This window comes from Pyrus communis, chromosome 1 (assembly GCF_041283825.1).
Source record: "Pyrus communis isolate YQ-2024b chromosome 1, ASM4128382v1, whole genome shotgun sequence".
Taxonomy (NCBI): domain Eukaryota; kingdom Viridiplantae; phylum Streptophyta; class Magnoliopsida; order Rosales; family Rosaceae; genus Pyrus; species Pyrus communis.
In genome coordinates, this window is record NC_142565.1 from 14275318 (window position 1) to 14291322 (window position 16005).

At 37.1% G+C, this 16005-nt stretch overlaps 3 protein-coding genes across 4 annotated transcripts; 1 reads left to right on the forward strand and 2 right to left on the reverse strand.

Annotated features, from left to right (window-relative positions):
- The first annotated feature begins 364 nt into the window (after positions 1-364).
- LOC137719862 (uncharacterized) lies at positions 365-1183 on the forward strand. The gene has a single exon (XM_068458862.2). It carries the CDS (start codon positions 438-440, stop codon positions 909-911), a length of 474 nt encoding a protein of 157 aa, XP_068314963.1. The 5' UTR covers positions 365-437; the 3' UTR covers positions 912-1183.
- A 5544-nt stretch (positions 1184-6727) lies between these two features.
- Positions 6728-7568, reverse strand: LOC137721352 (cell wall / vacuolar inhibitor of fructosidase 2). The gene has a single exon (XM_068460449.2). The coding sequence runs from the start codon at positions 7544-7546 to the stop codon at positions 6878-6880; it is 669 nt and encodes a 222-aa protein (XP_068316550.1). The 5' UTR covers positions 7547-7568; the 3' UTR covers positions 6728-6877.
- A 2206-nt stretch (positions 7569-9774) lies between these two features.
- Positions 9775-15349, reverse strand: UBP17 (ubiquitin-specific protease 17). Of its 2 annotated transcripts, none has more exons than XM_068459498.2 (12): positions 14687-15349; positions 13991-14112; positions 13252-13895; positions 13072-13160; positions 12701-12786; positions 12428-12590; positions 12150-12264; positions 11845-12002; positions 11356-11440; positions 11058-11270; positions 10635-10696; positions 9775-10554 (listed from the first exon to the last, which is right to left on the reverse strand). In XM_068459498.2, exons 1-12 carry the CDS (start codon positions 14962-14964, stop codon positions 10050-10052), a joined length of 2520 nt encoding a protein of 839 aa, XP_068315599.1. In that variant the 5' UTR covers positions 14965-15349; the 3' UTR covers positions 9775-10049. The 2 variants fall into 2 exon arrangements, with proteins under 2 accessions (XP_068315599.1, XP_088554755.1); XM_088698629.1 differs by having other exon boundaries at positions 11860-12002; positions 14687-15115.
- Positions 15350-16005: the final 656 nt, after the last annotated feature.

Genomic DNA, 16005 nt, shown 5'->3' on the forward strand with positions numbered 1-16005 from the left:
TCCCCCTAAACCCTTCAAAAAAACAAACAGGCCAAAAAAAATGAAAAAGATGAGAGAAGTTAACACAGGTACATAGTCAATCCAATACCAAGGAAAATAATAGCACTACCTACTTGGTTCGTCACCAACCCACTAAATTAATGCAAGTCCAATGACCATTTTAGTACTGGCTTGCGTGCATGAGTCGAAGCATTCTTTTGCGTTGGATTGGTTTTGAATTTAGAACCAATGTCTTTAGGGAGGTGAACCAACTATTTCTTTTTCTTTTTCCCGCTTCCTCCAACCACAACTCATCAAACTTAAGCACTAAGAGACTTCCCCCCATTTTCCCTATAAATACCCAAAGGCACTTTCTACTCTTCACAACAACAAACAACATTTTAAGAGATTATCTAGCAACTCCTCATCAAAGCTTTACTTTCATCACAAGTTCAACCATGGTTTTCCCCAAGATTTTCTTCCTTCTGTTTTCGGTGGCAGTGCTATCACTTTCAAGCGTCCATATGAGCCAAGCAGCTCGTCACCTTTTGGACACGCCAGCAGCTCCACCGCCAGCACTACCCTTCCCTACCATCCCATCTCTGCCGAAGACCACATTGCCGCCGTTGCCTTCAATGCCAACTCTTCCCAAGATGACATTGCCTCCGTTGCCTTCATTGCCAACACAGCCCAAGGCCACCTTGCCATCCCTGCCCTCTAACCCATTGCCTACTCTTCCAACTGCTCTTCCTCCAATGCCAAGCTCTCAAATTCCATCTTTGCCAAAATCAGCAATGCCCACTCTTCCCACAACACTACCTCCATTGCCAGCCAACCCACTGCCATCATTTCCCACAACAATCCCTTCAATCCCAACTATTCCATCAACTATTCCAAGCATTCCATTCCTCTCCCCACCCCCATCAAACTAAACCACCGGAGATGATCACATATATAACCGCCATGGTTCTCCTTGCTTACTACACTACTACTATCGGATTTCTTGGATGTGCTGTACGGTGGCTTATTAATTACTCTATGTTATTGTTCTGGAGAGCTTGTGCGGATGTTTAATTTTCATGATTCCCGTTTTCTTTTTCTTGTTCTTTTTAGTTTTTGGGTTTATATGTTCTGGATATGTTTATTGTTGTGTTTGTGATTGTATTTTCTTGATTATACTTTAATAAAACATTTATTGAATTAATCTTACCATGTATGATCTTTGTTCGAAGTCTTTATGATAAAGCCAGTAACTAGATTATGGTATTAACTATTAACCGAAAAGGTAGCTGGAAAATGAAAAACAAAGAGAGAAAGAAAAGTTAGAAAAAAAATAAATATGGAAAAACGAAAAAGTGGGATTATATCGAACAAAATGGATTTGTAACATGAAACTGTTATTAAGTCAATTGAATGAAAAGATAAAAATCATTTTTGTCCATTCTCTTTGTGCACATCCGGTTTATTTTGGTCCATTAATTACTTTTGATTTTATTCAATTTAAATGCTACAAGTGCGTGGAAAAATAAAAAAGTGTAAAAATCCTATTCCAATGCAAAACGAAAAGAAATGGTAGGTTGGAGCAGTGTTTTGGTAAAAGTAATTGACACAACGTGACAAAGTAAATATATTAAACGAAAACCTTAATCAAAAAGCAAGTAATTTGAAATCCACCAGAGAATGAGTAAACGTCAAAGTTTACAAATTAAAGGTACAAAGGATAACAAACTGTACACTCTAAAGGTGATTTATAGTGTTTCTTAGCCCTATACTTCTTAGAATTTCAAATAGGAAGAGAATTACGTTATACCAAATACCCAAAAAAATGTCTCAAAAACTAGAAGTACTGATAAAACATAGTGAATGATAGAATTTGGCCGGAAAAGCCCATATGTGATAACAAAGTGGTGAGCCCAAATATGCAAGGTATTCTTCTTGCTGCCAGATTTGCTCATTAATTTGATCTTCGATCCACTTCGCCAATTAGTCGACATCAATAATGGAGTAACATTTACTTGTTAGCTTTCTTACAACTAATTATTAATAGTTTTATTTGCGCATATAAAATTAATACATTTGCTTACACACTTTCTCAATGATAGGATTTATCCTTATATTTGGAACCCACTTGCATTAGAGAGTGTTGCCAGCAAATGTATGAGTTTGTGTTAAAAAAAAAATTAAAATTAAAAATTAAAATAAAAAAAAAAAAAAAACTTTTTAACAATCAAAAGCTCTTTTAACTACATAGAAAATTCTGCAGACGGTTGGAAAATATAGGGGAAAGCAATTTAGAGATTTTATTTGGTCTAAATTTCATTATTTTGTGAACAAAGGTTTGATTTAATTTATTTCCTATTATTGCTTCATTGTATTCGTATAAATAACTCCTTATGGAGAAGAATAAATTATTTAAGTTGTATTTGAGAAATGTGAGACTGTAGGGGAAACAAAAATATGGTAGGATCCATGCAATTTTTAAATCCAACTCCAAAATTTGAAAGAATTAGATTACCTATAATTTGGTGATAATTGTATTTTGAGTTATAGGGGGAATCAGGATTGTTTTTTCGTCCCCATTATACCCTCACTTATTTATCAAATTCCAAGATCGCCTTTCCACCCATCACTAAATTTTGTTCTCTTAGAAGAAAAATAAAAAAATAAAAAAAGTTAAAAGTTCTCTCTCAAAGTTAAAATAATGTTGCCACTTAGTACTACGATGTAGTGGTATTCTTATTTACTTGTAAGTGAGAGGTCTTAGGTTTGATTCTCATCAAAAATGAATTTAAACCACATTATTGCTATCATTGTAAGGTTTAGCTAACCCCCTCATGTAGATGAATATCGTTTGTTATAAAAAATAAAAAAAATGTTTTTCCAACAAATAAATTAACAAAAAAGAATTAGCATATGTTGAGCAAAAATTGTACACAATATGTAAACAAATAATTCACTTGACATAATTTCACCCTCGTTCATTTTTCCGAAGAGGGTTTTATTAATTTGAGTTTGACCCATTCTAGACTATGTGTCTGTTAATTACAATCCTTCATTAAAAGGAAAAACCCTTTGATTCCAATATGAATAAATCATAACTTGGGAATTTGGGGGTTTATTTGATTTTGCGACTACACCTAGGTCAAGCCCTAGATTGCCTACATACCCTCGTTGATGGATCAAGTCACTCATAGTTCCTTCATGTATTTGTTGGGGTTTTATTCCTTATGCAGTTTCAGCTCGTGCAGGCGAGGACTTTGAGCCGTTGGAGCTTTTGATGCCTTATGCAATTTTGGCTCGTGCGGGCGAGGACTTTGAGCTATTAGAGCATTTGGTGCCTTGTGCAGTTTTAGCTCGTGCAGGCAAGGACTTTAAGTCATTGGAGCAAAATGCAGCTTCGTGCCATTTGAGACTTGTTGCGGCTTTGTGCCATTTGATATTTGATATAGCTTCGTGCCATTTGAGATTTTTCTTCGGCTTCGTGCCATGTGGGGTTTGATATGCCTTCATGCCCTTTGAAACTTGAGTTGACTTTGTGCCATTTGATATTTGATATGGCTTCATGCCATTTGAGACTTTTCTTCGGCTTCGTTGCATGAGCAGCATACATTAATTGGAAATCTAGGAACTGTGCTTGCAGACTTCTCTTTTACTCTTTGTAGAATTTGTAATTACTTGGTCAAAGTAGCAAAAGTGAATTTAGTTTATATAAACCAGGGATTCATCTCGGTTTCACGGTTCAGACTGCCTACGTATCCTTAACGGAATCAAACCGGCGTAGTTCGTAAAGTATTTGATTTGGATTTGTAGACTTGTGTTCAAACTTGGAAAAATAAGAAGCCAATTGGATTTATTTAAAACCCATATATGACCCTCGGTAATATCACCTAAAGGCTTTGCGAAATAGGACATTGATTTGTCTTTTCCTTTTATTAGACCAAGGCTTATTAACTTAGAGTCCCATGTGAGATGCAGACTTCCTTTTATTAGCCCAAGGCTTAAAGTGGGACTTAGAATCCCACGTGAGGTGCAGACTTCACTTAGCATCCCCCCGTGAAATGCTTCAGACTCTTTCAAATTACTTCAATTTAACATCATTTCCCTCTCAAGTCGCAAAGGCCTTTTTTGTGCAGGTCACAAGCTCTTTTATTTTTTTGCCGCATCGTTCTCTTACTCTCACCAACTTGCTTGTGATTCTTTTGTGGATCGAAAATTCAGAATGAAAGGGAAAAGAAGGTAACAGGCAGGTGACCCTATTTTCATTTTCTTTGTGTTCTGGATTTGATTTGGAGTGAAGCTCTAAACTGCAACTAATTTATTGGTTTAATTGTTTCGTGCAGGCGTCACCGGCAACGACATCTCTTCGATTTGGTCGTTGTTGTGACCCTTAGGTAATGAGCCTCATTGGGTTGTAAAAGTCCTTTTCTTTTCTTTCTTTTTTGTATACTGGTAGATGATAAACCCCATTTGATGTTGGTAGCTTTCGTAGCCTGAATTTATTTAACTTTTCATTTGTCATGAGTAGCTTTCAGTAGCAGTTTGGTTTGATTTTTGACATGGTTGTTGGACAAACTGTTTTGCAGCATTTGTTTATCCTTTTTCGATTTTGATCTGGTCTCCCCTAAGCATTTGTTGGACATTGCTTCCTTAACTTGATTTTTTTGACAGATGGCAATTAGAATGATCCTTTCTTGTTTCCAAGTCTCTTGACTTTACCCAACATGATAACCACGTGAATGGCATTCATGTTATCTAGAAGACTTTTCTTCTTCCTCCTCTTCTGGAGTAATCTTTAAAGTATACAACACCAGTAACGTGCCATCTTCTTAGAGCATGTTTTTCTACTTTTGCCAACAAGCTTCTGCACCGTTGGTGATTGGATGAAGAACAGGTTGCCGTTGATATGTGGAGTCGAGCGAAACTTGCTCTTTCTTTATCCAAATCCATTGCTTGCCGTGACACCGATTGCTTCCTTTCTTTCTTGGCATGGACGCGCGACCATGGATCTTCTTCTTCGGTTTTGCTTACCGTGACACTGACTGCTCCTTTCTTTCTTGTCTCTCAATTTCTACCGAGTCTCTGTTTCTTTTTCTGTGTCTACCTTTCTTTCTGCAACTGATGCCTATTTATAGACATCTTAGGAGCGCTCTGGAGCATTTACGTGGGGGAGATAGAGGCCATGTCTTCCGCCACTTTCTCTTAACCTCTCTCACCAATTGTCCCAGTCTTCCACATCCTTTTGTTGCAGAAAATGGGGAGCCCCTGTTTTGCACGTTACCTTCCTCTTTTGTAGGAAGGAATTCATATCTTATTTATTTTATTTTTTTATTTATGGATGTTGATTTGTATGCAAAGCCCATCCTCACTCTTTGGGCTGGATTATATTTTTGTTTTGTCTTGTAGCTTGATCTAATTTGTATAGACTCTATTTTTTTGTATGTTATATTTTTTTTGTTGTTCAACGGCATATAAAATAGATTACGAGAATATGGATATTTCAGTAATCACATGGATTTTCATTCAGATTCATGTAAATTAGTAAACAGTTTACATGGCTCAGTACTATTCTTACTCTTATTTTTGAAAAAATTTAATAAACAGTTTCAATAAGAATGTGATTCTGATTCCACCCCGTTCCAAACTCTTCCTTGTTTCAATTCCTCGCATTGCAGATTAGTAAACGAGCCTTTTTCTTTTGGTTTTCTGTTCTTGGTCTATTTGCTCTCCAAAAATTCATGTTGCACTCTTTCATAATTTAAACTATAAATAATAAATAAAGGATTGGTGAATTTAGTGTCCTCCACTTATGATTAATGTACTTCACTAAACAAATTTCATAATTGAAACCGTGCAATCTCTTATTATGACTTAAAGATCATGTGAAGAAAAAAATACTTAATTTGGACATCTTTTAGCCATTCATATACATCACAAAGAAGCTACTTGTTAACAAAATCATTGAATGGTTTGACACGCATGGATGATTAAATAATTTTTCATAGATGTAATTTTTTAGATAATGGTAAAGAAAATGAATCACTTCAATTATAATATTTATAATAAAAATACATTAATTATAAATAGAGAACAAGTAAATTCCATCATAAATAAAAAAAAACAAGCATTATCCTATCTGAAAATTCTGGAACAAAGTTATCACTTTATAAGGAACATGTTTATGGATCAAGATCCTCACCTGAGCTAAAAGTGAGGATCTTCCTGAGCAAGTTCATTGGGCCGTTTAAATTTTATCCAACGATTACAATTATTATAATTTTTAGAGGAACCTCTTGTTTGTAACCGTTGGATAAAATTTGAACAATCCAATAAGCTTGTTTAGGAGGATCCTCAGCTTTAGCTCAGGAGATCATCCTCATCCTTATCAGTCATCTTCCATTATGACATCTGTCTTCTCCACAAAGATAAAGAAAGTGTAGTATGGTCAAAGAAAACAAAGGAGACAAAACACTTTTTGTAAATTGACAATTAATCAAAAAATAATAGTAGATTCTCCTAGGAGAGGGAGGTGGGGGTGTGAAGGATCTCTAAATCTTTTTCACCAAGTTCATCAAAGTACATAATTCAAACATTTGAAATTTGATTCAACGGGTAAAATTATTATAACTTTTAAAATGAGTTATTGTTTGTAATTATTTGATCAAATTTTAGAAGCCTGAATTATGTGTCTTGGTGAACTTGGTGGAAATGATCCTTTTTCCCTAAGTGGGCATCATATTATGGGGAAATATTAATATATAATAAATAATTAAATTGCATATATGTTTAGGACAAGCATTGCAACAGCATTTGGACCAAACAATGACTCAGAAAATTAAAGAAAATTTTTTTCTTTTCTAATAAACTTGCATTATTGAGCACCCTAGTAGGAAATAAACAGTTACCCACTAAAATTATCAATAATTCCCAGAGCCACGTCACAAATATGCTTCAAACCCTCCTCTCTTCTTGCAAGCTCTGGAGGATAAGCCAAACCTGGGTACCTTTTGAAAGCATTGTGGCAGGCATTCGGGTAGTCTGCGGCTGCAGTGATGTGCATGTAAGCATAGTCATAAGACTCTGAGCCCAAATCCTGCACTGAAGCTTGAAGGGCATCGCCGGCGTAGCCGTACTTGTCGGCACACTCCTTGAGGACCTTCTTCAAATTTGTTTCGGTTGTACTTGAGCTAATGAGTTGAGAGGACAAGTAGGATGAGGTGGCGGTTGCATTTGCCATTCCAATCCCAACCATAATAACTGCCAACCCCTTTGTGTCTGCATTTTTGCTTGTGGGAACAGATTTGAGGGATGAGACGCAGAGGCCATAGTACTTGGTGTTTTTGCATGTGTTCTGGATCAGGGTTGAGTCAGCACGGACGAGAAAATTAGGGTTTTGGTGAGGAAATGCAATTGTGAGAAGAAAGAGCAAGAAAATAGTAGACGAACCCATCTGAGAGTATACTTTTTTCTTTCTTTTTTTGGCTCTAGATTTTGGTGTGGAGGAAGAGAGCGAAGGAAAAGTAGATATTAGGTATTTTTCTATGGTTGAAAAGCAATGTAGGAGATGCATTGGGTGTTTTGACTTTGTGTGTCAAGTGAGCTGTATGCATAATTAAAGAGGAAGAGGCACTATTTGGCAGGAGGATATGAAGGACAAGGATTGTCTGCCCTTTCACTTGTGGTGCCCTCCTAATTCTAATGTCCTCCTATTTTGTGTGGTCACAGTTAAGTCATGTTAATATTTTATATTGTTTTCTTATAGAGATAATAAGACAAAAATAAATAGTAATATAAAATGTTGACGTGGATTAATCGTGATCACACAAACAGAAGGACACCGAAAATGAGAGTGCAGACAATTCTTGTCCGACTATGAAACCATGCTATGCATGAGGTCTTGTTTGGCAGAAACCTAAATGCCAAAACGTGAGTCACGGGTCGCAGATAAACGACAGTTGAGACCCAATCCAATGTTCTCTTTTGAGTACTGAAATGATTTGGTGGTTTAATATTGGGAATCTTGATGAAACGTACTGGCCAAAGACACAATGAAGAAAAAGAGCTCGGTAATCTTATTTTGTGTTTATGATGATTTACATAGATTTGGTGGGTTTTTTTTTTTTTTTTTTTTTTTTTTTTTTTTTTTTTTTTTTTTTTTTTGTGTTTTAATATGCCATTTACGTTAAGGGGTGAACAAAAATGGACTCGTTGTCAGTCAATACATAACTCATTTTTTAATTTATATATTTCATCGTTGGGAGATTGATTTTCACATTGATGATCTTAGTAATATTACCGTTTTGGATAGATGATCTATCATGGGCAAGAAGAAAGTAGGCTATAATTGTAGTTTGAACACCAAACACCAAACCCTCTGAATTTGGTTCTCTCTAACTGTGCTACGCAAGACGAGAGTGAAGCTGTCAAAAAAAAAAAAAGGGAATGCCAACCAAACATTGATGTGTAGTTCAGTTCGGTTCGCCTAGCCCTTCATCACATTTCCCAGTTTGGACTTTGTTTTCTTTATCTACTAAATTGCTTAATTTGCATCAATAATATAATTTTATTTCCCTCAAAACTTTGAGTTTGGACTCTAGTTGCTCTCGCACCTAAAACACCAAAACTTCATTTGCCACCGTTTTTCCTTTTGTGACGAAATCAAGGAACAAGAGTAGAACAAGTAGCGTACCTGGGAGAGGAAGGATTGAGCGGATTGTTCGTCGGAGATGGGACCGGCGATGGCGATGTATTTGCTCTTCTTGATCTCTTTTTTCGAACCTCACTATATCCTTGATGCCCGTATACGCACCGCCTCCACCACTCCTGTTGCTATTGCTGCTGGTTGTGACGGCGGTGGTGACCATAGCCCAGATTCGAATGCCTAAGTGGAGCTTGATCGGTGCTACCTTCTGGTAGATTTTCTGGAAATTTGGATTGAAATTACGTGCCGTTATTGCTGCTACTGGTATTGGCACTGGACATTTCAGTTGTGGTGGGAAATTTTAACTCACGGTGTCGTTTCACTTGGCGCCAAACTTTTGCTTCCCTTTATTAAGAGTTCAAATCTTCCACACCCAAAAGAAGATGTGGCATCTCTGTAACTTGCTTGAAATCTTGACATTATTTTGCGGCACGAAATTGCGGCATTCCCTTCCCCTTCAATCAAACTGGAATTATTCATTCTCTTTATCGTACAAACGTCATAACTCGAATGATTCATTCTCCTTACAATCATCTAAAAATTATTTATAAAAAAATTCATTTAATTTAATGACCGTTTATCCACCATTATGAATAAATAAAAAAATAATCATGAGCACATTATTTTTTAACCTAACCATTGATTTGTTTGACACATTAATGTCAATATAGAGCATGAATGATTCGGATAAATGATTGTACAATATAAACATGATGTCACATAATGTAAATGACCCATTATGGCGTGGCACATCGCCTTGCCAAGTTAAGTTTGTCTTATCATGACTCTATTATCTGGTTTGTGGAACCCTCAGATGTTACAAGGGTGTTGTTCAACCAGGATTTACAACCCTATTGAGGTAATTTTAATAAAGTTATCGCATATTTCATCAAAAAAATAATAACTCATATGTAAGAGGCTAAGTATTATCATTTTTAGTTGTAAATTTGTATTATCATTTTCAGTTGTAAATTTTTCACAGTACACTTGACGCTCCTCGTGTGAGTGGCAAGAGTTCAGTTTGAAGTGCAAAAATGGCTACCCGAAAGGAAATGCTGGCAAACGATAAGATTGAAGGGAAGAAAACGCACCCGAAATGTTAAAGAATAATGATTGATTTCTTTTCAATAAGCCAGTATGGATATTAACCTTTATGAGAACTTATTACCTTAATCCTATTCTCCTACTTACACTTCAGCTCAAACCTCGATAAAATGTTCGAGCTCATTTCTTTTCTCCATCTGCTCTTAATATATAGCTTACATTCCGAAGGCTGGAATTCGACCATACAAATTGCTGCTGCTCGATTTCCCTACTTATACACCTACTACTACTACTACTACTACTACTACTACTACTACTACGAATCCAATCAATCCGAGGTTGACCTTCTACGATGTCTACTTCTGTCGCTACACAAAATTGCGGCATTCCCTTCCCCTTCCAAGTTACGGCCTTTTATACCTACATCCAAGTTGGGAAACAATGAAGATGTGATCCCAGCGGACGAATGCCTACTGTATTGACTGTACCAGTTGGGTCCCATTTCGCCAAATATGTAATCCGAGAAATCTTCGTTGCTGGAAGACTCCTTGGTGCTCACTGTGCTACAAGAACTTGCATCCGACGAGCTAAATATGGATGAACTCTCACTTGATGAATCTATGGCAGGAATTCTATGCGTTGCATGGAATCTCCAATCACCTGGATCTGGATTTTGCGATTGATTGCTGGTGTAAGGCCTTGGAACCGCGGAGTTACATCTCAACTTGGATTTGGTTTGGCTTGCAGGAACAGCTTCCAAGTTCCGTCTCTTGGATTTCCCACCATTAGAAATGGCAGTACTTCCTAGCAAGGCCGGGGGACGTGGGGTGTGCCTAGAAATATCAAATTTTTAGGTGGTTTGCCAAAACAAAATTACAAAATGACTCGTAAGCTTAGTCCACAGGCATGTTACCTTGCATAAAGTAGCATGTATGCTCCTTGAGATAAGACCCTCTTTAATTCCACAGGTTCAACCTACAAGAGCATATGGCACCGATAAGTTCTTGAAATTATTAACGAAAATTATAAATCAAAAGCAAAAAATCTCAAGCCAATAATAGACATTCTTCAAACATTTCTTTTCATAGAATCAGGTCTAGAATGCATACATGCGAAATTCTTTGGCAGGTTTCATGCCTCTCATCGACAAAAGAATGGAGATATTCAACATAGCAGACAATGTTATATAATAATCAATTTCGTCAAAAGGCACAACAATAAAAAATGCCTCTTCCAACCATTGATTCAGGCGGTGTGAATGTTCTACTCAGAAAATAACCAAATAACATCAAGCCCCATCTGAGATGGAAATATAAGAAATGATAGGAAAACATACTGAGCTGTCATCAATCTTGAACCACTCCCCCTGATTGTTCTTTACATAACATACATAATGGCCCGAATACGCAGCATTCATAATGTCCAAGTGAACAACCACAGCATAAAGACTGTACAAAGGGGATTTATCACTTGTTTCATCCATATACGGGGACATGTTGAGAACCTCTGGGAACCGTATTGACTTATTCAGCTTCTCAAAGTTACGAGACTGCAGTCATCGACAGTAAACATCAATAATATTAAACCAATAGATGAAAAGAACAATTCAAAATTGATAGAAAAGAACTAATTACCTGAAATCGCTTCAATACAATTGTAAGAATATTTGGTGCCTCCAAAACTGTTAATTTCTTTCTGGCTTTCTCATAAGATTTACACCTTCACAAAAGTTGGGAAACAACATACATCAAAGAATTAGAACAATCGAAAAGGAAGACTTAAGACCCACCTGGAAAAAATAGTTTTATACATGGGTAACATAATGAACGTAAAATTTTCCAGGCCACCTAAGAAGATAGGTTGAATTGCCCAACTGAAACCAGGGAAAAAATGATTTTGGAACTAGCATTGAGGTAGGTGAGCACTCTGGGACTAGAAACTCCACTATATTACATGGTTCCTCAGCTATAATCAGACCACAAAATCCCTTACAAGTCACATCAGAATCCTATTCCTTTTTCAAACAATGTAACAAATATTAAGGCCCGTCTCTCTGTAATGTAAGAGTTTTATCCTTCAACATAAAAAAAGAAAAACATTTATACTGGAGCTAGTGAACCAACCTGCTACAATGGTACCTATTATTCCCGTCCAAAGTTTCAGTAGCCGTAAATTGAGCAAGAGCCTCTTCAAGAGTTCCAATTTGGCCGTCGATTTCAACTGTAAGATCCATCATCCGCTCAATTTGCTCAGATTTTCCAAGGCACTTCATGCACTTTATCTGAGAATCACAATCATGACATCACAAAAACTTACCATGATTTTTATTACCAACAATAGAATGGGTTGTGCTTTTGTACAAGGACAATCAATTCTACACAAAAAAAAAAAAAGTAGATCTTGACAAAACGACAAAAACAGAAACTACCTTAGATCGGAGATAGCCTCCAAATGTCATGCCTACTAGAGTTGTTTCTTCAGCCAAAGGACCAACAGCCCCAGCTTCCTTGAGGCAAACAGATTGCATGGTATCAACAGCATACCTGCCATCTTAGTAACTGATCACATGGTACATATTTGCAAAAGGATAAGTAGATCTTATAACTGACTCACCATTGAAGTAACTCATCGCATGGTACCTATTTGTAAAAGGGAAAACAGATCTTATATGAAATATTTCTCCAGTTGAGTTTTTAACTGGCTCACCTCAAAAATTCATGAGCATCTTCTTCCCTCCCTTGACCAAGATGAATTCCAATTTTATGTATTTTAGATAGTATCCTGATGGGGGACAGTAAAGACTTCCCTTCTCTTGCCTTCAAAAGCAAAACTTCAAACTCACAGATAAAACACCAGTCCTTCTTTCGACCTGGCATACGGGATGAATGTGTCAATGAAAAGGCCATCAAACACATGGTTCTAATAATTGAACTGGTTGCAAATATATCGTATATATAGAAGTCAGGAAGATAAACTTGCATGCTCTTGAATGGAGCCCTTGAAGAAGATAAGAAACAAGGGGCCGAGTAAATGCTAAACATTGAAGCACAGCATTAGCATAGCAGCTGAGAAATCCAAAGGAAAAAGATATTATCAGCAAACATTCAATGAACTTTTGAAAGAATACAATAAAAACACTTTTAAAAGAAAAAAAAACACGTAGAATATTCATTACACAATTTGCAACTTAAGAGAATATGCAAAATTCAGCATATGAACAAAGTAAAAATTGCACTAGTAGGATTGTAAGCACAAGTTCACAAAAGGATTTTCAGAAGAAAAAACTGGTTACACTTTATGCAATTTCTTTATGTTACTATGTCATGTGCCTAAAGAACTCTCCACATCACCTGTTCCCACAATTCATGAGTCCAAAGGGGTAAAGATCAGCACTGTTGTTGGAGTATAGTTTCACGAACAGGTCATATGGAAACAATACCTGTCAATGATACAGTATAAAAACAAAATTGGTACTAATCGATAACACTGGAAACTATTACTAAAGGAAAAAATACATATTTGAAAATAACCTTGTATTTTCCAGTCTCATCTCCATGACCTGAAGGGTTGCACTTCAGCTGTTTTGAGGATATAAACTGCTGCACAACTTTCCTCATAGATGTTTTCAATCCATTACTAGAATTTTGGGGCAAGCTTGGGATACTACCGAATTTTGCAGGCAATGCATGATAAGCTTCGATTTTTTCAGACCTAGAAATGGAATCGAGATGCCCTTCAGTGGTCGAAGATGGCTCATCAACAGAAGCACCATTTGACAGAGATCCATCTTCTTTAGACTCATCTTCCCTGTCATTACTTGATGAGCTTTTGGACTTAGAGGCATCAGTAACTAACTTTTCTGTTGAAATAGCTCTTCTAGACTGCTTCTTACTGCCAATATTTTCAGACTGAGCCTCACCAGATATGTTTGCATTTGCTTTAGGAAATTTTTGTGTAGACTCAACCGCTTTATCAGTATGACTCGATTTCATCTTATATAACTTGTTTTCACAAGATATGTCCTCTTGACGATTCACCAGCTTAGTACACTCTGAGGGTGATGACATATTCCTAGGCTGTTCAGGAGCAACAACATCAGAAAGAGGTTTCTTTGATTTGTCATCCCATGATACGGTATTGGATGGAGTTAAATTAGTATGTGATCCTTTCCCATCTGCAATAGGTTAATTATATCATTGTCACCCGTCATGAATGAAATGAGGCTACTTCAGACACCAGAGATTTTTACTGTTATCTACAAAATCATACCGTGATGTAAAACTGTGTCCCCATCAAAATCACTCCGGTCTTGGAACCGCATGGAATCGATTGAAGGCTGACATTCATCCTTGTGACCTTGTCTCCAATGGATGATTTGACACTTACCAGAACTACACACAAATGTTCAAGTGAAAACAATGTTTATATCTACGCGAGCATGTCCACCCCATGGTAATTCAGATTTAGAGTTCAGAAATACAGCAAGGATTCAACGAAAGTCCATAATGTGATGTCTTATTTAACAAAAAAAAATAGAAAAATGAAGTTGGCTTGTATAGTTAAATTTGGTGACAATGTCTTCCAAACTAAAAACACATAAATTGTTTCCTATAGGAGTTAGCAGTCAGATAAATATCAAACCATGTGCATTTTCCTATTTCTCATGTTTCTTTGACATTCTCCTTTCTTTGATTCCTTAAGAACACACACAAAAACATAATCCAAGGGCATAATCTTCCGCAATTGAATCTTAATACACAAGCAAAACACGAGCTGGACAATTTGAAATTCTCAACTAAACAGCTAGCTGAATCCATCGCGTAATTAGCGCAATCAAACACCAAAAGAACAAATTAATAAAAATAAAGAGTAGATTATACTGCAACAGCAAATGCACAAACATAACCATCCAGAAAATGTACAAACCAAGCAAGAAAAATTATAACTTTTAAAAGAAAAACGAACCAGTATCGGACAGCCTTGCATTTAGAGCAGCGCATTGTGGTACTGGCATAGCAGACGGCACAATGGTACGGCCAGGACGCCGGCTGCACCACTGGAGTGAAAAAAGCCGTGGCCTGAAACTCCGCCACAGCGGTCTCTTCGGAAGCCATAGCCACAAGCCTCAAGATTTCCTCTTTCTTCGCCGCCGCATTCTTCCACTTGTGACAAATCACGAAGAAGGAGAGCAAGATAAGGAGCAGCAGGAAGCCCTGAAACCCTATAATTCCGGGGACCAGCATTGATCGGAGCTGAGCTAATATTAGCCGGCGCCGAGGACGAGTCCAGAGCAGAGAAACCCTAGGATGGTTTTTTTGCTATACATAAATCCGACGGTGGTGGACGTGGCGGTGCCGGTGAGGGGGTAGGGAGAGGAAATGGGGGAAATTGGGAGGGGCAGAAAGGGGATTTGAGTGGGGGTAGTGGTGGAAATGGGAGAGAAGAAGCATCTGGTGGGATGCGGGCGGTGGAGGAGGGAGGAGGAGGAGAGAGATGGAAAGCGAAGGGGGAATAAATGGGATGGGGAATATTAAGTCGGATCCGAGAGTGGAGTGTCGCGTGGTGGCGACGATTGGTTTTTTGTTTTTGTTTTTTTTTTTTTCTTTTTCAAATCGTCAGTGAATCTCTAGTGTTTGTCTTGTCCAGGTTAATGTGGATTTTACCGCGTGGATTCATTATGGGTGCATAATTTTCTATTATGTCTTTATAATTCTCTCTAAATATCAAACGCGTTATGCATCATGTCGTAAAAAGTGAAATTTTGAAAAACAAAATCCACTTTTGACTGCGTTAAAAGATTTATATATAAATACATATTGGGTTTGTACATCGAGATCCAAAATCATAGGCTATATTTAGAGTGAGTACAATTATGTTCATTCAATAATGCACTCTTAAAGTTTTCATTTTGAGAACATGTGAGTTCCTCTTCTATTTAAATCCTTAGTTTAATTTAACGATTGATTAATTAATAATCTTATATTATCCCGTTATACCCTAACAAAATCATAATCTTAATTGAAAAAGAAAAAGCAAAAACGATTCACGCGTTATGACCACCTCTGCTGATTTGAACAGCCCAACCTTGCAGAGCAGCCCATGTGCCTGGTCCACAAGGACCTAATGCTTTTGTAGACCATTCAGTCAAGCGAACAACTGAGGAGTTTCATTGGAATTGGCTAGGCAGCAGGGGAATAATTGGAAGGAACAATCCCAGATGGGCATTTGAGGGCAGACGTGATTGTTTATTGGAGGAAGATGTGGATGATTCACCTCTCCAAAGG